Source organism: Babylonia areolata, chromosome 12 (genome assembly GCF_041734735.1).
Source record: "Babylonia areolata isolate BAREFJ2019XMU chromosome 12, ASM4173473v1, whole genome shotgun sequence".
Classification (NCBI taxonomy): domain Eukaryota; kingdom Metazoa; phylum Mollusca; class Gastropoda; order Neogastropoda; family Buccinidae; genus Babylonia; species Babylonia areolata.
This window is the reverse complement of record NC_134887.1, coordinates 13,734,860-13,757,121: the sequence shown is the minus strand read 5'-3', so window position 1 is coordinate 13,757,121 and position 22,262 is coordinate 13,734,860. Positions and strand designations below refer to the sequence as shown.

The window sequence follows — 22,262 nt, the reverse complement described above, 5'->3', positions numbered from 1 at the left end:
ATACTCCGTTTTTGGAGGTTCTCATGCTGCTCATTTCCAGACCCTTCAACAATAAAATTGTGAAGTAGATGCAACTCCCATATCCACTCGTACACACAAGTGGGTAGCCATACTCCGTTTTCAGAGGTGCTCATTTGCAGACCCTTCAACAATAAAATTGTGAAGTAGATGCAACTCCCATATCCACTCGTACACACAAGTGGGTAGCCATACTCCGTTTTCAGAGGTGCTCATGCTGCTCATTTGCAGACCCTTCAACAATAAAATTGTGAAGTAGATGCAACTCCCATATCCACTCGTACACACAAGTGGGTAGCCATACTCTGTTTTCAGAGGTGCTCATGCTGCTGGGGTATGTCACTGTTTCCATAAACCACTGAACGTGGACATGGATTATGATACCTGAAAGACGAGCATCCGATCTCCTGCATGCATGTGCATGCAGACAGTTTCAGTTTTCAGTAGCTCAAGGAGGCGTCACTGCGTTCGGACAAATCCATATACGCTACACCACATTTGCCAAGCAGATGCCTGACCAGCAGCGTAACCCAACGCGCTTAGTTAGGCCTTGAGAAAAAAAAAAGAAAAAAAGAAAAAAAAGGTGAATAAATAATAGATAAGCTTACATAAATAAATAAATAAAATAAATAAATAATAATTATGATAAAAAAACAAAACAAAACAAAAAAAACAAAACAAACCCCCCCCCCAAAAACCCAGAACAGACAGAGCTCAGACACCACCAGGTCTGCACATCTGTTGACCTGGGAAACTGGAGGGAAAAAAAAAAAAAAAAAAATCTGCACCTTTTGATTAACCCACCAGGTACTGTGATCCAGGATTCGAACCCAGATTTGAAGTCCAACGCTTCGACCACACTGCTGTAGTGGTGGTCATCCCTTTCTGGATGACAGCAATCATTCCTGTCGGTAATGAGGGAACCCGACCTGCAAAGTGTTGCCCTTACCTCTGTCGGCTCTGTTCCTCCTGTGAAGTTCTCTCCAAACAGGACAGCAGGCTGTCAACAAACCCAGCTTAAGACTAAGACGAGTGGGTTCAGAACTTCTCCGATTGTGGGCTGCAACTCCCATGATCACTTGTATATGTACGAGTGGGCCTGTACATGTTTTGACTCGTTTTTTTTTACCCACAGGGATGGGGATTCAGAATTGACTTCCAAAGTCTTGTCAGAATAAACTCCCTTGTTCACTTGTATATATGTACAAGTGGGCCTATACATGTTTGACTTGTTTTTTTTTTGTGTTTTTTTTTTACCCTGCCCATGTAAGCAACTCCGTTTTCAGGGGTTAGGGATTTAGAACAGTCACTTCAAGTCTGTCAGAATTAACTCCCACGTTCACTTGTATACATGTATGAGTGGGCTTTCATGTGTATGACTATTTCTTCTCTCTTTTTCTCATTTGTCAGATGGACACCCCAGTTTCTGGGATGAAGGCAGCTGTATGCTGCTGGTCCTCCACACAGCCGTAGAGCTTCCGGGTCACTAGAGTTGGACTGTTTTTACCCTGCCATGTGGGCAGCCACACTCCGTTTTGGGGAGTGGATTCAGAACAGAATACTGTGAAGACAAGACTGGCGTTACAGCTGGAATTCACGATGAAGCCAAGTCAATGTGTGCTGTCAATGATGTTGCCTGCAACAAAACAAAATGTATGCGTACAGTCTTGGTTAAATTTTTTTTTTTTTTTAAATCAGCCAAACTTACTCTATAAATGATGGGGAAAAACAAAAACAAAGAGAGAAACAAAAATATGGAGACAGATTTCTGATGCTTTAAAAAACAAAACCCCAAAGTTCTCTTGATAATGCAATGATGGTTTTTATTTCTTTCTTTCTTCCTTCATAAAGACAGCTGGTATGATCATGATCTGTCAAAAGAGAACACACTTTCATCACAAAGTCTGGTGTTCGTTTATACACCAAAATTTTTCCACTCCAAGAAAATCCCTTTTTTTTTCAGTTAACAAAAGACCCAATGCAATCTCCTGCCTAAAGTCTTAAAAGCGATGAAAAAAAAACAAAAAAAAAACAAACCCAGACACTGTCAAAACACTCTTTTCGTGACCAGGTCTAATGCAATTTAAAGAACCTTCATACTTTTGAGACTAGCTTTGTTCATTCCTTCAAAGATGACAGTTCACTTTTCACCTATTAATGATTATCCATTTCTCCATCCGAGTGTCCAAATCAACTTCATTAGTCAAGTCGTGGAGGGTGAGAATTATATCACCATACTAAGCACGACAGGACAGTATGTGAACACTAAAAACAGGCAAGACCTATGCATGTAGGTATGTTCATATGTATGTGTACGTGTGATGTATGAATGTATGTATGTACTCATGTATGTATGTACATAATTACTGGTATGTTAGTATATATATACATATACATGTGTGTGTGTGTGTGTGTGTGTGTGTGTGTGTGTGTATTTTGATGGATGTAGCCATGTATGTAAGAATGTATTCTAAGTATTGTATGTTATGACGGGATGTTTTATCATGCAGACATTCCGTACATATTGTTCTATCAAAGCTTCATTAATATTTTCACAGTATTTGCTTCTTTTTCTGTGTTTTAAACAGAAGTGGTGCAGTTGATATGGCTCCGTACTCACAACTTTATCTTAGAATTTATTCTCCTTTCCCCCCCCCTTCAAATGTAATACACATGTGTTTAGTTTCTTTTAGCACTATTATCATAACATTATTACCACTATTATTTGTTGTATATATATAGAACATCTTTTTAAAGTGATATAAAAACAACTACAAACATAAAAAAAACAAAAAAAACAGGCAAGACTTCAAAACTACACAGTCAAAGATTTACATAGCATTATATGGACACTGGAGCAGTGAATTCACATCCATTGCGTCCAGGGCTCAACACAGGTGGGCAGGGCTCCTCTGCCGCCTTTTAACCTTCCCCAACCAAAGTCAGGTTAACCCCTTTCATACCTGGGAGGAGTGAGAAAAATCAGAGGGGGGTCGAAGGGGCCTTTCCCAAAGAACACAACCACCACCATGCCGAGACGTGGACCTCGAACAACGATCACTGCTGAACAAACACTGGATCTGAAGTCCAACACCTATCAGATCGTGCCACTTACATCGCTTCCACACTGTGGTAGAAATCAAAACAAAAAAACCCCAAAAAACAAACATACAAAAGAAACATCAAAACGAAACCCCAAACAAACAAACAAACAAACAAAAAAAAACCCACACAAAAACAGAAACGAAACGAAAAATCAATGTTCCTGCTCACCGTGCGCACACTTTTGACCAGGGTGGCCTTCCTGAAGGGGGAGGCAGCAGCAGCAGCGGAGGCCAGGGCCGACCCGGACGGGTACCTCTCCAGCAGGACCCGGGTGTGAGGGGTGTGGGTCCACACACGACCCAGACTGGGCTGAGGGTCCCCGCTCACCGCACGGGTCACATTGTTGGTCACCTGCACATCACCACACACACACACACACACACACATCCTCCGTTCACATAGAAACATAAATCTAAGTAGAGGGGTGGCTAAGTGGTAATGCGTCCACATAAGAACCGAGAGAATCTGAGCACAGGGGATCAAATCCCTCACTCACGAGTATTTTCTCCATCTCCACTAGATCTTGGGACAGGCAGATAAAAAAGAAAAAAAAAAGAAAAGAAAAAAAAAGGATGGCACTGCACTGTGGCGATTTGCTCTCCCTGTACATTACAATCTATGCTATATCAATACTATACAGTATACTTTACTATGTAGTATACATTACAATCTATGCTATACCAATACTATACAGTATACTTTACTATGTAGTGTACATTATAATCTATGCTATATCAATAGAGCAGATTTCTGGATAGTGTGCTATATAAGTATCCATTATTATTATTATTATTATCAATACTATACAGTATACTTTACTATGTAGTGTACATTACAATCTATGCTATATCAATACTATACAGTATACTTTACTATGTAGTATACATTACAATCCATGCTCTATCAATACAGTACAGTATACTTTACTATGTAGTATACATTACAATCCATGCTATATCAATACTATACAGTATACTTTACTATGTAGTGTACATTACAATCTATGCTATATCAATACTATACAGTATACTTTACTATGTAGTATACATTACAATCTATGCTATATCAATACTATACAGTATACTTTACTATGTAGTGTACATTACAATCTATGCTCTATCAATACTATACAGTATACTTTACTATGTAGTGTACATTACAATCCATGCAAAAACAGTATTATACAGTATACTTTACTATGTAGTATACATTACAACCTATGCTCTATCAATACTATACAGTATACTTTACTATGTAGTGTACATTACAATCTGTGCTCTATCAATACTATACAGTACATTTTACTATGTAGTATACATTACAATCTATGCTATATCAATACTATACAGTATACTTTACTATGTAGTATACACTACAATCTATGCTCTATCAATATTATACAGTATACTATGTAGTATACATTACAATCTATGCTCTATCAATGCTGTATATCACAATCTTTTCTCTCTCAATACTGTACATTTCAAATCATGCTCAATTAATACTGTATATTACAATCTATACTCTATCAATACTATACATTACAATGTATATTCTATCAATCCTGAACATTATTATCTATGCTCCATCAATCCTGTACACTACAATATGTACTATATCAATACTGTACACTAAAATCTGTACTCTATCAATACTGTACACTACAATCTATACTCTATCAATCCTGTACATTACAATCTGTACTCTATCAATCCTGTACACTACAATCTATTCTCTATCAACACTACACTACAATTTATACTCTATCAATCTTGTACACCACAATCTGTGAAATACAAGCAATGTTAACCTTGGTGTGTTTCAATATGCTTACAATAATGATTAATACATTTTAATGAAGTGAATATATGCAATAGATTTTATATTAATGTCTTATATGTTACTGATTCTTTTTAATTAAGTCCATGATTATGTTTTTGTGTTGAGTAATTGTCTACATTTGTTTTGCTGCATCCTGATGTAATTTCTCTTCATGAGATAATAAAGTCATTCTTATCTCATCTTATCTGTACTCCATCAATCCTGTACACTATAATCTGCACTCCATCAATCCTATACATCTCTACTCTATCAATCCTGTACATCTATACTCTATCAGTCCTGTACATTACCACTGAAAAAGAACATGGAGCAAAAAACACAGCAAGGTAGTAGAATGGTTAACTCACTCAGTACGGCCAGTCCTCTCTTCTCCTCTACACAGACCCCGCGGATGTCCAGTGGGTGTCTGAATGACCCAACCTTTAGCTTCCGTCGTCAGAATTGCGGTATTCTTTTGTCAACATTCACGTCTTCAGTATAAGAGCCTTCCGCTTGCAATATTTTGATGATGGTAATTGGGGTGAAACGCTGTTAACGTTGTCTCTTTCGCCGTTCGTATGGAGAGAGTTAAGATGCTAATCTGCCAACACAGCGTCTGTGAGAGCCTGGGCTGGAATCCCACTCTCGCCCTTTCTCCCGAGTTTGGCTGGAAAATCAAACTATCTCTCTTTTGGATGAGACAATAAACCCGAGGTTCCATGCACTTGGTGTTTTGAAAAAAGAACCCATGGCAACAAAACGTGCTGTCCTCTGGCAAAATTCTGCAAAAAGGAACCCACTATGACGGGAACACAAACATATATGCATGCACTCAAGGCCTGACTGAGTGTGTTGGGCAATGACGCTACTGTCTGGCATCTGCTTGGAAGATGTAATGCAGCGTATGAAGGTTTTGTCCGAACGCAATGACGCCTCCTCAAGAGACTTGAAACTGAAACTAGAAAGACGCGGGTGGACAGCGACTTACCACAACGGCCAGGCTGCATTCCACGGCCAGGGATTTCAGCTGAAGGCCCAGCTGTTCTAGCAGTGCTAGACCTGCAACACAGTTTCAGTTTCAGTAGCTCAAGGAGGCATCACTGCGTTCAGACAAATCCATATACGCTACATCACATCTGCCAAGCAGATGCCTGACCAGCAGCGTAACCCAACGCGCTTAGTCAGGCCTTGAGAAAAAAAAGGAAAGAAAAGAAAAGGTGAATAAATTATAGATAAGCTTACATAAATAAATAAATAATAATTATGATATAAAAAAAGGTAGTAGTAATGAAAAAAAAAGAAAAAAAGAAGACAACAATGATGATAAATAAGCAAATAAATGTAAAACATGAAGACACACATTCACACATACACCCACACATGCATAACAGGTATGCACCAAACACGCAGTTTCACAGATATGAAAGCACAGTCAAATACATATAAACGTACATGAGCTCCAACACACACACACGCACACACACACCACACACATTACCCTGCACCTCCTCTACCCCCCTCCTCCACACACTCATTTCTAGTTTATGTATCGCAGCTTCGACGGCACACACACACACACACACAAACACGTGCACACACACACACACAGATGAACGCTTACTTGTACAAGCACACACACACACGCCCATATCTCCCAGCCCCAACCCCACACACATATATACAAAGATATATATATAATATATACGTTCCAATATCCTGTTGCTCCCACAGTGTAGGCATGCATACACTCACATACCTCATCCTCTGCAACACAACACACACACACAAACACACACATGCACACACGCACACATGCATGCGCGCATGCACACACACACACACAATCACAGTTATTTGACTCTCATTTAAAAAGTGATATTATCTTCCCCGAATGTTTTTTTCTTTTTACAGCAGTTACAGCATTGGACTTTCTTTCTGTGGGTCTTGGGTTTGAATCCTGGTCATGGAAACCCAGTGAGTTTATTCAGGGTGTGGAGATTTTTTCTGATCTCTCAGGTCAACATAATTATCCTGTACAGACCAGCTAGTGCCTGAACCCCCTTGGTGTGCATACCAATGCAGAAGATATAAAATATATACGTTAAAGATCCTGTGATCCATGTCACACAACTACAGCTCAGTGGGCTACGGAAGCAAGAACATACTCAGCATGCCCTCACCCGAAGACGGAGTGTGCAGGGATGCCAACCCCTGTCAAGTGTTTGAAGGAACAATCAGGAAGTGTGGCAGGAACATTTTGAATTTCGTTGGAACACTCAGGACTTTGAGCCACATCAGCAAACGTACACTTTATCTACAAGGCATACATACACTCCATAGCTTTATCCACCAAACACAGACGCTGTTTGACCAAGACGCAACTTGATTTCGCCACATTCTCTCTTGTTTGGGCAAACGATTAAACTGATTGGTCCACTCAATACTGTTTCAATGAAACCACGCATGCCATTAGCTGAGCATCATCAATGAGACCAAGGTCAGCAGTGACTGCCTTGGCCTCGTGATCGATAGTTCACTCACTGTCAATCCACTGTCGCTAACTACCATTCCATTGTCACATTGTCACTCACAGTCAATCCATTGCCATTCACTGTCACTCACTGTCAATCCACAGTCACTCACTGTCAATCCACTGTCACTCACTGTCAATCCACAGTCACTCACTGTCAATCCATTGTCACTCACTGTCAATCCATTGTCACACACTGTCAATCCATTGTCACTCACTGTCAATCCATTGTCACTCACTGTCAATCCACTGTCACTCACTGTCAATCCATTGTCACACACTGTCAATCCACTGTCACTCACTGTCAATCCACTGTCACTCACTGTCAATCCATTGTCACTCACTGTCAATCCATTGTCACACACTACCAATCCACTGTCACTCACTGTCAATCCATTGTCACACACTGTCAATCCATTGTCACTCACTGTCAATCCACTGTCACTGTCAATCCTATCAATCCATCGTCACTCACTGACACTTTCAATCTGTTGCTACTCACTGTCAATCCATTGTCATTCACTGTCACTCCACCGTCACTCACTGTCAATCAACTGTCACTCACTGTCAATCCACTGTCACTCACTGTCAATCCATTGTCACACACTACCAATCCACTGTCACTCACAATCAATCCACTGTCACTGTCAATCCATTGTCACACACTGTCAATCCATTGTCACTCACTGTCAATCCACTGTCACTGACAATCCTATCAATCCATCGTCACTCACTGACACTGTCAATCTGTTGCTACTCACTGTCAATCCACTGTCACTCACTGTCAATGAATTGTCACTCACTGTCAATCCATTGTCACACACTGTCAATCCACTGTCACACACTGTCAATCCACTGTCACACACTGTCAATCCACTGTCACTCACTGTCAATCTGCTGTCCTCCCTGGATGGGAGCAAAGAGGGCAGCGACACAGTCGACCACCACCAGCCTGGCACCGCTGTACTGGCTCTGGCTCTGTGCGAAACAACACCGATTCACAATGATAATGATAATAATAATAATAAAAATAATAATAACAACAGTGTTAACATAGCTACTGAATCTCACACAGTGACAAACCAAAGAGCTTACATGCCAGTTATTCACACACCATGAATATCTCTGATTCAGGAGACTGAAGGATAAAACGTATAAAACAAACATGCGTAGACAGAAAGCCAAGGCAAAACTGTGTAGGTCAGGAAGGGGGAGGCGATGGGGGAGCTACTTTGGGCAGGAGTTTGGTTTTCAACTCATTCAACCCTGCACCCGAGCGATGCTCTCGATCGCGTCGATACTTTGTTTGGATAAACTGGTTTCCATGTCCACCCCCACACACATACACACACACACATATATATATAGATAGATATAAATATATAGCTATATATATATATATATATATATATATCTGTCTCTCTATATACACATATAACACCTACTTTTTTTCATCCAGCCGTCAGGGCAAAGAGATTAAACAAGCATACAAAACAAAAAATACAACAACAACAACAATAATAACAACAATAAGAACAAAAACAACAACAATAATAATAATAATAACAATAACAAGAATAATAACCACAACAATAATAATAAGTAAATGAAAATGAAAAAGGAGAGAGAGAGAGAGAGAGATAAACTGCAAGCAACGTGAACTAACTTCTGCAGTTTTGCCAGCTGTATCCACACATGTCAATTTGGAGGAAGAAATGGATGGTTTCTGTATGTTCCCTGCGTTCCCCACCGCCTCCACCCCCCCCCCCCCCGCCCCCCCACCCCACCTCCCCCGCCACGCCCCCATCAGTATAGCAGGGAAGCCTGCCCTGGCTGTAAATTCCCCAGGTGTCGAACAGGTTAAAAGCCTGACTAGAAACAGCTGGGTGCAGAGATCTGATAAAAGCAAAAGAAGGGAGCTTATTCCAAACGTTAACCCTTTCACTGCCAAACTCGCATTATTTTATGCAGCAGCTAGGTAGAGGACCCATGTCACTGAAGGGTGACCAGATCATGGGTCTGTCATCCATGAACCTACCTCTCTTTATGGTGGTAGGATAGGCCATATTTTCTACACATCACAGGGGGAATCCCCACTCTAAACTGACTGGCGGTGAAAGGGTTAAGTCCAGGGACATGCAGAGAGAGCAAACAGCCAACTGCGGAGCATTCTGAGGAAGATGGAACAACTACTGGACATGTCCAACACAGTGGTATGGGAGCCTGGGTATGGCTGCTTAGTCCTTCAGATGAGACGATAAATTCAAGTTCCTTGAAAACATGCAAGTAGGCCTACTTGTTGGCGTATGTGAAAGAACACAGCAGCAAGAAGGGTCGTACCTGGCCAAATTTCGAGGAACATTTTTTTGTCAGGAAACCGATATACATAATCGCATATACAGGCAGTAAAAGAAAAAGATAAAACAGGGGGGAGCACTGCACTGTGATGATGCGCTCTTCCAGGGGAGAGCATCCACAAATCCACACAGAGAAATCTGCCGTAATCCGGAAAGTGACGCAATGAACTTACACGCCTTTGGCGTGTTTCTCCTCTACTATATATATATATAAAACATTATGTGGAGACAAGGTCTATAATGCACTCACTAACAGTAAGCCTTGCAGGTAACTAACCTTAAATTAGAGCTGATATCAAGAAGAAATTACTCACAAAAAAACCCCAAACAAACTTAAAAAACAACAACAACAAACAAACAAAAAAACCGTTTTGTAAAAAGGTGTGCAGCATAAGTTCCTACACAATGTAAATATATCAATGGATATATGATATATGGAACCCAATTTAATGATAATCATAATGATAATAATAATAATAATACAAACAACAACAACAGCAATAATATCAATAATAATGATAACAACAACAACAATAATAATAATACCCAATTTAATAATAATAATAATAATAATTCAAACAACAACAGCAATAATATCAATAATAATGATAATGCTAACAACAACAACAACAATAATAATGATAATAATTTGTACTAGTAGTAGTAGTAGGAGTAATAATGATACTCCAAATAACAGTATTACTTATAATAATAATACTCCTTAGAATAATAATAACACAACTGTAACACTGCAGACTGACACTCACACCTCCCAGGTATGAAGCTTAAGGCCTTTATAACTAAAAAAAACAAAAAAACCGTTACACTTACATAAACATACACGCATAGTACACCATACATAAACAAGCGCATGCACACAAACACAAAACAAGCGCACCCACAACCAGCAATGTTTCCAGAAGCACATTAGTCAGAAAGATGGTAGAAAGAACAGAAGACGTGAGTTTTCAGAGACTTCTTAAAAGCTGAACCGCTCTGACAACCAATGTAATAATAATAATAATAAAGTACATTTATACAGCGCCCTTTCTCTCTAAGAGCTCAGGGTGCTTTACATGAAAGAAGAATATTACAAGTTACATAAAACATTCATGACCACTCTTTCTCAACCCCCCACCTTCCTCCCCTCCCACTCTACATACATCCAAAGTGAGCTGACATGGGTGGTGTTGAAGAACAAGGAAGCTGAAAGTGCTTATGATAGGTTTTAAAAAGATGAGTTTTTAGTGATGAGCGAAAAGCAGAAACAGAATCAGATGCACGGATATGATGAGGAAGGTTGTTCCAGATGTAAGGAGTAGCAGCAAAGAAGAAAAAAACGTTCACCATAGGTTCTTGTGTTGACACGAGGAAGTTTCAAAAGGTAACAGTCAGAGGGAAAAGCAGAGATTTCTTGCGGGCAGTGTAAACACTGATAAGGTCAGAAAGATATGTAGGTCCTGCGGAATGGAGAGAAAAAAAAAAAAGCAAAAAAAAAAAAAAAAAAGCAATGTAAATCTAACCTGTGTTTTCAAGGCAGACCTCAGATCATCCAGAACTGACAGCAGAGAGTAAACGTCAGACGCCTGTACACAGCAGATTCTGCTCAGGGTGTCTTCCAGAAGTTGTGACTGAGAAAAACACAACAACAAAAAAGCAAACAAAAATCAGGCACCTGCTCCCTTAAAATTCTCTCTCTCTCTCTCTTTTTTTTTTTAAGGCCAGACACTACAGTCAAATAACGACTTTTTTCCTCTCTGACTACATCTCTTTTTTTTGTCTACTAGGTGTATCATCACTTGTGGATCACAAAAAAAGTGTTCTCAGATTTCTGTGAATACCCGTTGTTATGGAAACAATGGCCGCCAAACAATGTATCAAAGAAATCGGGTTTGTGGTCCATGCGGTGCATGCAGACACTTTTTGTTATGTGGACTTCATACACAATGACATTATCTTCATTTTCACTTGAGATTGTATTGATTCTTCAATTATTGTACTTTTTATGAATTTTTGAAATTTTGGGTATTGGCAATTCCAAGGTATGTTGTCAAGGCCACAAACTTGACGACTTGTGTCGAAATTGAACAAAAAATTATTAATAAACACTTTCGTGATTAAGCAAGCAATCTTTATTGGCAATTTGTTTCATTGTTAAAGACATCTTTACAGTGGAAAAACTTATGCATATGATAGATGAGATTTTCAAGAATCAAAATCCATCAAAAACCCAAATCATGAAAAATCATCATTTTGGTCTCTTTTGCACTGCCGTGTCCCCCCTTAAAAGTAGACGTAGAGTGGTTGCCTAGTGGTAACATGTCCGCCTAGGAAGCCAGAGAATGTGAGCGCACGGAATCAAATCCCACACCAAAAAGTATTTTCTCCCCTCTGGACGCTGGCCATTCAGATGAGACAACAAAACGAGGTTCCATGTGTAGCATGAACTCAGCACATGTAAAAGAACCCACAGCAACAAAAGAGTTGTCCCATGGCTAAATCCTGCAGAAAAAATCCACTTTGATAGGAAGACAAATACACATGCACGCAGAAAAAAAAAGGAAGAAATTCTGGCGCTATACTGAAGCGACGCAGTCTCCCTGGGCACAGCGGCCCAAATTTCAGGCACCTACTCCCTTAAAATTCTCTTCTTTTAAAAAATTTTTTTTTTTTATAAAGCAGATGTACAGTGGTTGCCTACTGGTAACATATCCGCCTAGGAAGCGAGAGAATGTGAGTGCACGGGATCAACTCCCACATTAACAAGTATTTTCTCCCCCTCCACCAGACCTTGAGTGGCGGTCTGAACGCTGGTCATTCAGATGAGACAACAAAACAAGGTTCCATGTGCAGCATGCACTTAGCACATGTAAAAGAACCCATGGCGACAAAAGAGTTGTCCAATGGCTAAATTCTGCAGAAAAAAGACAAATACACGCGCACGCAGAAAAAAAAGGGGAAAAAAAAAGGAAGAAATTGTGGCGCTATACTGTAGCGATGCAGTCTCCCTGGGCACAGTGGCCCAAATTTCACACAGAGAAATCTGTTGTGACAAAATGGAACACAATACATGGATCAGTGTGAATGCTTTGATGTCTCCTTGAAACAAACTGGAGACAGCAAACAAGATTCAACATTTGATTTCCTTTCGTCTTCTTTTAGGGGGAAGGCAGGAGGGGGGAGGGGGATGGGTTGGGGGGATGTGGAGGATTACAAACAAATGAACAAAAGAACATGAAAAAAAAACCAACTAATAAAGGAACTGTGTAACAGCAATCACCCATAGGATGCTATCTCTCTTTCTCTGTACACACACACACACACGCACACTAATGCACACTCAATAACTCACACAGTGGAGTGATGGCCTAGAGGTAACGCGTCCGCCTAGGAAGCGAGAGAATCTGAATGCGCTGGTTCAAATCACGGCTCAGCTGCCGATATTTTCTTCTCCCCCTCCACTAGACTTTGAGAGGTGGTCTGGATGCTAGTCATTCGGATGAGATGATAAACCAAGGTCCCGTGTGCAGCATGCACTTAGCACACGTAAAAGAACCCACGGCATCAAAAGGGTTGTTCCTGGCAAAATTCTGTAGAAAAATCCACTTTGATAGGAAAAACAAATAAAACTGCATGTAGGAAAAAAAAAAGGGTGGCGCTCTCAGTGTAGCGACGCTGTCTCCCTGGGGAGAGCAGCCCAAATTTCACACAGAGAAATCTGGTGTGACAAAAAAAGAGAAATACAAATCCCCTACTTCCCCAACTAATTTCTCAAAATGCTTACACACGTTCAAAGCATATCAAAATAATCAAAAAGTTCAGAAAACAATAGCTGGTCGAATGGTGTAAAAAACAGGATAATGTTGCCTTAGTAAATATGTGTGTGTGAGAGCACAAAAATGCATGAGTGTGTGTGAACACATTATTGAAATGCATGCATGCATGTTGTGTGTGTTTATTTTACCCCTGTATATGTGGTGCTTATTTTACCAGTGTATTTCTTTCTGAGAATATTAACGTTTTTTTTTTCTATATGCATGTGAAACTGTTGCAACTAGACAGTCTGTTCATTTTTATTTCAGAAAAAGTATAGGTTATGCTTTCTTTCAGAAGTTCGCATGCCAGAATTTTTATTTCATTGTTACCCCCGATGACCATAAATGATTAAATCCCTTGGGAAATAGTTGTCACTGAGCATAAAAACAGTCTTGGCACTGAAAGGGTTAAAGTGAAACTGAAGACTAGTATTATCATCAACATTATGATGGGCACAACAGCCGAGTGGTTAAAGCAGTGGACTTTGAAACTGAGCGTCACGGGTTTGAATTCTGGTCATGGCGCCTGGTAGGTAAAGGGTGGGTGAAGGTTTTTCTGATCTCCCAGGTCAACATATGCGCAGACCTGCCAGTGACCAAACCACCTGTGTATGTATAACCATGCAGAAGATCAAATATGCACGTTAAATATCCCGTGATCCATGTCAGCGTTTGGTGGGTTATGGAAACAAGAACATACCCGGCATGCACTCTTTTCACCCCGGCCCCCTCCTTCAAAAACAGTATGACTGCCTACATGGTGGGGGTAGTAAAAATGGTCATACCCATAAAAGCCCACTTGTGAACTTAGGAGTCACACACAGCTCACAAAAGAAGAAGAAGAAGAAGAAGAAGAAGAAGAAGATCAACATTACAACTTCCAATCTGTCATCCAACATTACAACTTCCTGTCTGCCATGTCCAACATTACAACTTTCAACATTACAACTTCCAATCTGTCATAAAACATTACAACTTCCAACATTACAACTTTCAATCTGTCATCCAACATTACAACTTCCAATCTGCCAATTCCAACATTGCAACTTCCAATCTTTCGTTCAACAGTACAATTTCCTGTCTGCCAAGTCCAACATTACAACTTCCAATCTGTCGTCTGACATCACAACTTCCTATCTGCCAAGTCCAACATTACAGCTTCCTATCTGCCAAGTCCAACATTACAACTTCCTAAATGTCGTCTGATATTACAACTTTCAATCTGTCGTCCAACATTACAACTTCCAATCTGCCAAGTCTATCATTATCTATTCCTCTCTGTCGTCCAACATTACAACTTCCAATTGTCCAACATTACAACTTCCAATCTGTCGTCCAACATTACAACTTCCTAAATGTCGTCCAACATTACAACTTCCAATCTGTTGTCCGACATTACAACTTCCAATCTACCAAGTCCAACATTACAACTTCCTATCTGCCAAGTCCAACATTACAACTTCCTATCTGTTGTCCGACATTACAACTTCCAATCTGTCATCCAACATTACAACTTACATTACAACTTACTGTCTACCAAGTCCAACATTACAACTTCTTATCTGCCAAGTCCAACATTACAACTTCATCCGACATTATGACTTCCAATCTGTCGTCCAACATTACAACTTCCTATCTGTCGTCCAACATTACAGTTCCAATCTGTCGTCCAACATTACAACTTGCTATCTGCCAAGTCCAACATTACAACTTTCAATCTGCCAAGTCCAACATTACAACTTCCAATCTGTTGTCCAACATTACAACTTCCAGTCTGCCAAGTCCGTTGCAACTTCCTATTTGCCAACTCCAACATTACAACTTTCAATCTGCCAAGTCCAACATTACAACTTCCAATCTGTTGTTCAAAATTACAACTTCCAGTCTGCCAAGTCCATTGCAACTTCCTATTTGCCAAGTCCAACATTACAACTTTCAATCTGCCAAGTCCAACATTACAACTTCCAATCTGTCGTCTGACATTACAACTTCCTAAATGTCGTCTGATATTACAACTTCCAATCTGTCGTCCAACATTACAGTTCCAATCTGTCGTCCAACATTACAACTTGCTATCTGCCAACTCCAACATTACAACTTCCAATCTGTTGTCCAAAATTACAACTTCCAGTCTGCCAAGTCCATTGCAACTTCCTATTTGCCAAGTCCAACATTACAACTTTCAATCTGCCAAGTCCAACATTACAACTTCCAATCTGTCGTCCAACATTACAACTTCCAATCTGCCAAGTCCAACATTACAGCTTCCTCTCTGTCGTCCAACATTACAACTTCCAATTGTCCAACATTACAACTTCCAATCTGTTGTCCAACATTACAACTTCCAGTCTGCCATGTCCTATATTACCCCTTGAAGATCCTCACAGCCTTCAGACTGAGGGAGGAAGCATGATACCGCCTGAGTGGAGAAAGAGCCACAGGTGTCAATGAACACTACGTTCTGAGCGTGGGTCCCCGCCACCGTTACCGCACAGCGTAAACACACCTGCATTGACAATGACACACTCAGGTGAACACACCTGTATCAACAATAATACAGTCAGGTGAGCACACCTGTATCAACAATAATACAGTCAAAAGTGAACACACCTGTATCAACAACAATACAGTCAACATACCTATATCGACAATAATACAGTCAGGTGAACACACCTTCATCGACAATAATACAGTCAGGTGAACACACCTGTATCGACAGTAATACAGTAAAGTGAACACACCTGTATCAACAATAATAGTCAGGTGAACACACCTGTATTGACAATAATAGTCAGGCAAACACACCTGTATCAACAATAATACAGTCTGGTGAACACACCTGTATCAACAATAATAGTCAGGTGAGCACACCTGTATTGACAATAATACAGTCAGGTGAACAAACCTGTACTGACAATAATACAGTCAGGCAAACACACCTGTATCAACAATAATACAGTCTGGCGAACACACCTGTATCAACAATAATAGTCAGGTGAGCACACCTGTATTGACAATAATACAGTCAGGTGAACAAACCTGTATTGACAATAATACAGTCAGGCAAACACACCTGTATCAACAATAATACAGTCTGGTGAACACACCTGTATCAACAATAATAGTCAGGTGAGCACACCTGTATTGACAATAATACAGTCAGGTGAACAAACCTGTATTGACAATAATACAGTCAGGCAAACACACCTGTATCAACAATAATACAGTCTGGTGAACACACCTGTATCAACAATAATAGTCAGGTGAGCACAACTGTATTGACAATAATACAGTCAAGTAAACACACCTGCGATGACAATAATACAGTCAGGTGAACACACCTGTATCAACTATAATACAGTCAAGTGAACACACCTGTATCGACAATAATACAGTCAAGTGAACACACCTGCAATGACAATGCAATCCAGTGAAAGACACATGCAACAAAAATAATGGAATTCCATTAACAGACAAACGATGACAATGGAGTCCACTGAACACACCTGCAATGACAATAATGGAACCCTGTAAATACACACGCAATGACAACAATGGAATTCCGTAAACACATCTGCAACAACAATAACGGAATCCAGTGACCAAACCTGCAATCAGAATAATGGAATCCCATAAACAAGTATGCAATGACAATAATGGATTTAACTGAACACGCCTGCAACATCGGTAATGGAACTCTGTAAACACACCTGCAACAACAGTAATGGAAACCCATAAACACACCTTCACGTCAATCATGGAACAATATAAACACACCTGCAACAACAGCAATGGAATTCTGTAAACACCTGCAACGACAATAATGGAATCCTGTAAATGCACATGCAATGACAATAATGGAATCCCGTAAACACACATGCAATGACAATAATGGGATCCCGTAAACACACATGCAGCGACAATAATGGAATGGAATCCTGTAAACACACATGCAGCAACTATAATGGAATCCCGTAAACACACCTGGAACGAAAGAATGGAATCCAGTAAACACAACTGCAATGGCAACAATGCAATCCCATAAACACACCTGCAACAACAATAATGGAGATATTGCTTTTTGATATTTTCCAACTTAATTGTTCTGTTGACCTTTTTAATGTCAATGTAATTTCATGTGATATATTCATAAATATTCAAACAGGTACATATGTCTTAAGGGTTGATACACTTAAATGGTCTTAATATGCACAGTGTCCATAGATGTGTCAGTGTAATGTAACATCATAACTATGCCATCTCTTCATTGTTCAAACACAAACTTTGTCTCTTAAATGCATATCTGATGTTTGTATCATGAGCAAGAGCAACACGATCACATGTGTGAATTTCTCTTTGGAGATAACAAAGTTGACTCGACTTGACTTGATGATACTTGACTAAATATCTTTCTTTTTACCTCAGTACAGTACACGCCAACTTACCTGAGTTTTACCTGATGCAGCTTCACCCGTCAGTTCACAAAGTTCCCCTGAATAAAACCCACCTTCCAGCAGTTCATCCAAGCTGTGCAAACACACAGAGCCATATCTGATATATAAAAAAACATGCATTCACCTTCAAGTGATACAATCATTAACATCACCATGTTTGCTCTGAAGCATTTAATCTGTAAAGCAAGAACAACAAAGATGTATTCTTAAAAATAAAAAAAAAGAAATGAAAAAGAAAACACAAACAAAATCATCAGCTGGTTACAGAACTTATTGCTGCCATGAGATTTAAGAATGTATAGATATATAGATCTATTAAAGGAGGAAGACTGAAAGGTGGCTTCAACATTCATAAACATTTACAATTATTCATTTCATTCTGTGCAGCGCCGGCTTTTGCCAGTATCAGTATGCCAGTATTGTCATGATTAAGTTATTTACTCTTTCACTGCTAATTTTCTGTGTGAATAATACTCCCCAGGGCCAAATATCTTAGAACTGACACTTTTTATCACATGATTTGGTTCGTGTTAAAACAACACCAGTGGATTTGTTGACTTCAAACTTGGTCAAGGGAGGGGGAAGGTTTGTCAATTTCCTGTCGCGTGGGAAAGTTGGATGCAGCTGTCAAGCTCTGTTACAATGTGAAAAACGGTTGTTTAAACATGAACCCTTAAAGTTGACTGAAGTTCCCAATGGTGTTGACTGTCTAGTTGATTGAAGTCACCTCTGGCAGCAAAAGAGGTAAAAATATGACATAGTACACAAGCTGTGATGCACTACTACTACTACCAGTATGTGCGATGGGACATTAAACAAAATTCCTCCTCCTGTAATCCATAGTACATGTATTCGATGTGCATAATACAAACCTTCCATTTCTACATAAACCAATACATGTGCATAATATAAACCTTTCAATTTCATTTTTACATGAACCAATACATGTGCATAATACAAACCTTCCATTTCTACATAAACCAATACATGTGCATAATACAAACCTTCCATTTTTACATAAACCAATATATGTGCATAATACAAACCTTTCAATTTCATTTTTACATAAACCACTGTATGTGCATAATACAAACCTTTCATTTTCACACAAACCATTATATGTGCATAATACTAACCTTTTATTTTCATACAAACCCCTACAGTATATGTGCATAAAAGAAACCTTTCATTTTCTCACAAACCACTTACCATGATATGTGCATATTCAGACTTTAAATTTTCACACAAACTACTACAGTATATGTGCAAAATAGTTAATACAAACCTTTCATTTTTACACAAACCACTGTAATATCATCTGAATACCACTATAATATCATGCGCATGATACAAACCTTTCAGTGTCACACAAACCACCTATCATAATTATTACGTGCGCACAAAGCACTAATGTGCATGATGCAAACCTTTAATTGTCACAAAAACCACTGTAATATTTATTATGTGCACAAAAACCACTACATGTGCATAATACAAACCTTTCAATTTCACACAAGCCACTATATATGCTTGATACAAAACTATCATTTCCACACACAGTACTGTAATATTATACGAACACAAACCACTATAATACTATATGCATGATACAAACCTTTCATTGTCACTCAAACCACTATATATGTTTAATACAAACCTTTCATTTTCACAGTAAACCATTATTATAATTATAATGTGCACACGAAGCACTGCATGTGCATAATACAAACCTTCCATTTTCAAACAAACCACTATCATATTATCATAATTATGTGCACATAAAGTGCAATACGTGCACAACACAAATCTTTTATATCCACCACCACCCTCCACCATATCATATGTGCATATATAAGCCTTTCATGGTCACGCAAACCCCAACAGTACCTGGTGAAGCCAGTGGAGAAAATGGCCTGTGAAGACATGACGGCGCTATACAGCTGTGCAGCAGACACTGGAAACGCTGAGTACTGCGCCAGTAACACACGTCCGATGGACACCACATCCTGTCAACACAGCACATGGAGTGATGGCATAGTGGTACACTGTCAGTTTAGAAAACAAGAGAATCTGACCACAAGGGATCAAATCTTACCCTTGCCAGTATTTTCTCCACCTCCAATGGACCTGGAGTGGTGGTCTGGACAGGAGTCATTCGGATGTGATGATGAACCCAGGTCCCATGCACAGCATGCACTTAGCGCACATTGAATTCAAAGGACCCATGGCAACAAAAGGGTTGTCCCTGGCAAAATTCTGCAGAAAAATCCACTCCTATACTTGTGTATTAACACGCATGATTGGAGCCTGACTGAATGACACAGGTCATGAATGAAGAGTACCTAAAGACAACTGTCAGGTAAGCACCTTGTGCAAATGTCTCTCTCTCTCTCTCTCTCTCTCTCTATATATATATATATATTCCCCCCCCCACCCCCCACACCCCTTGCAATGAAGGCTATATTTTCTCTTCAACATCATCACCATGACAATTTTCCTGTGATAAGTTGCATATTACACAAGCATGGTAATAATTAGCAAGGGTCACACACACACACACACACACACGAAAAAGAAAAAGAAAACAAAAGAAAAAACAACAACAAAAAAACACCCCATAAAAAATCCACTTATAATGTGACACCCTGATTCCCAACTAGCTGCACACATTTGACAGTCAAATAACATAGTTCACAGGAGACATCATAGAGCTACGACTGCCCCATATTGTTACCAAGTTAACATATGGTGAATGTTTTCTAATATTAGTAGACAGAATTCTTCTTTTAACTAATTAATCATGTCAAGTTATCATGAAACAATAGGTCTCTATATTTTTTGTAAGGCGCTTAGGTTTTGATTCCTGACTGGATAGGCGCCATGTAAGTATTCATAATAATATAGTATAAAATCACATGGCCCCATTTCTTCACACTCCTACATGTACTTTCTGTAACCTGCATGCATGTGTGCCCATATATATATAGGATGTGTCAAAACTTGTATATATAATATAGGCTTCACTATTTAACTTAGCAGATTGTGTAAGTGTAATATCTGATTGATGCCTTTACAAAATAATGAAAGAGATAAATATATAAAACTACACACACACACACATTCTACACGTTACAGTCTTGCAAAACTGTTTACTTTCTCAGTTGACTGGGAGAAGCATAAAAGTTTGTCGGGTAGTCAATATTACCAAAGTAGATTTGTTCGTATGATTTTCTAAGTGTATCATCATCTTGTTCATACTCTTTTAAGGTTACTTGATTCGGACATGTTTACTGAAAGTAAAAATAAAGCTGATACTGATTTAAACAGCAGGATTGATGAAACTGAAAGCAAAAGAAACCCAAACTGCTTTGAGTTCGGATGTCAAACTTACCTTGTAGTCAATACCGCAGGTTCGTGCAATATCCTCCTTGTCTTTTGAGAGAAAATCCGTCACCGTCACTATTTTTGCCTGACGCAAAGAAGTAAATACGTCCTCTGTCATGGCTTTACAAATGAAAGGCCGCAGAACGGACATCATCTAAACCTTGGTAATCTTTCAGTGTCTTGGAAACTTGCATCGCCCGCCTTGGGGTTTAGTTTAGTTTATCCGTTTAAAGACTGTCCATTTGAAACTGGGTTATTCTTGAATGGAACGCATTCGTATATTTGACACTGCATACAACGTGCATGCTCTTCTTTGAAGGCGTGCTCTGTGTGTGTGTGTGTGTGTGTTCTTTCTTCAGTTTAACGTCATTTCACTATGTCGTTATATTAGAGCCTCGATCCGGTCACCCTACCACCCACCCCGTAAAATAAACAAACAAATCCTAGAATATGGAAACACTGTATGGTACCCAACGCAAATAAAGCAGTCACAAGCCATAGAAAGGGCTCAAAGAAGAGCAACAAAGCTGGTCTATAGCATAAAAGATTATTCATATCAAGAAAGATTAAAGTACTTGCAACTACCATCACTTAAAGCAAGAAGAGTAAGAGGGGACTTAATACAGACGTATAAAATATTAAATGGGTTTGACGATGTAAACAAAGCATGCTTTTTTTTGTACTCCAAAGGTAGACACTACAAGAAACAGTACAGACAAAATATTTAAACAGTATTCCAGAACAAATCTCAGAAAGTTTACATTTAGTAACAGAGTAA

At 39.3% G+C, this 22,262-nt stretch overlaps 1 protein-coding gene across 1 annotated transcript; it reads right to left on the bottom strand.

The window, feature by feature from the left end:
* Positions 1-819: 819 nt before the first annotated feature.
* On the bottom strand, positions 820-21,718 carry LOC143287836 (DNA repair protein RAD51 homolog 4-like). The gene is made up of 9 exons (XM_076596074.1): positions 21,492-21,718; positions 19,988-20,106; positions 18,092-18,173; positions 16,015-16,152; positions 11,355-11,462; positions 8,362-8,452; positions 5,933-6,003; positions 3,292-3,474; positions 820-1,654 (listed from the first exon to the last, which is right to left on the bottom strand). The coding sequence occupies exons 1-9, from the start codon at positions 21,636-21,638 to the stop codon at positions 1,613-1,615; spliced, it is 981 nt and encodes a 326-aa protein (XP_076452189.1). The 5' UTR covers positions 21,639-21,718; the 3' UTR covers positions 820-1,612.
* Between the last annotated feature and the right edge of the window lie 544 nt (positions 21,719-22,262).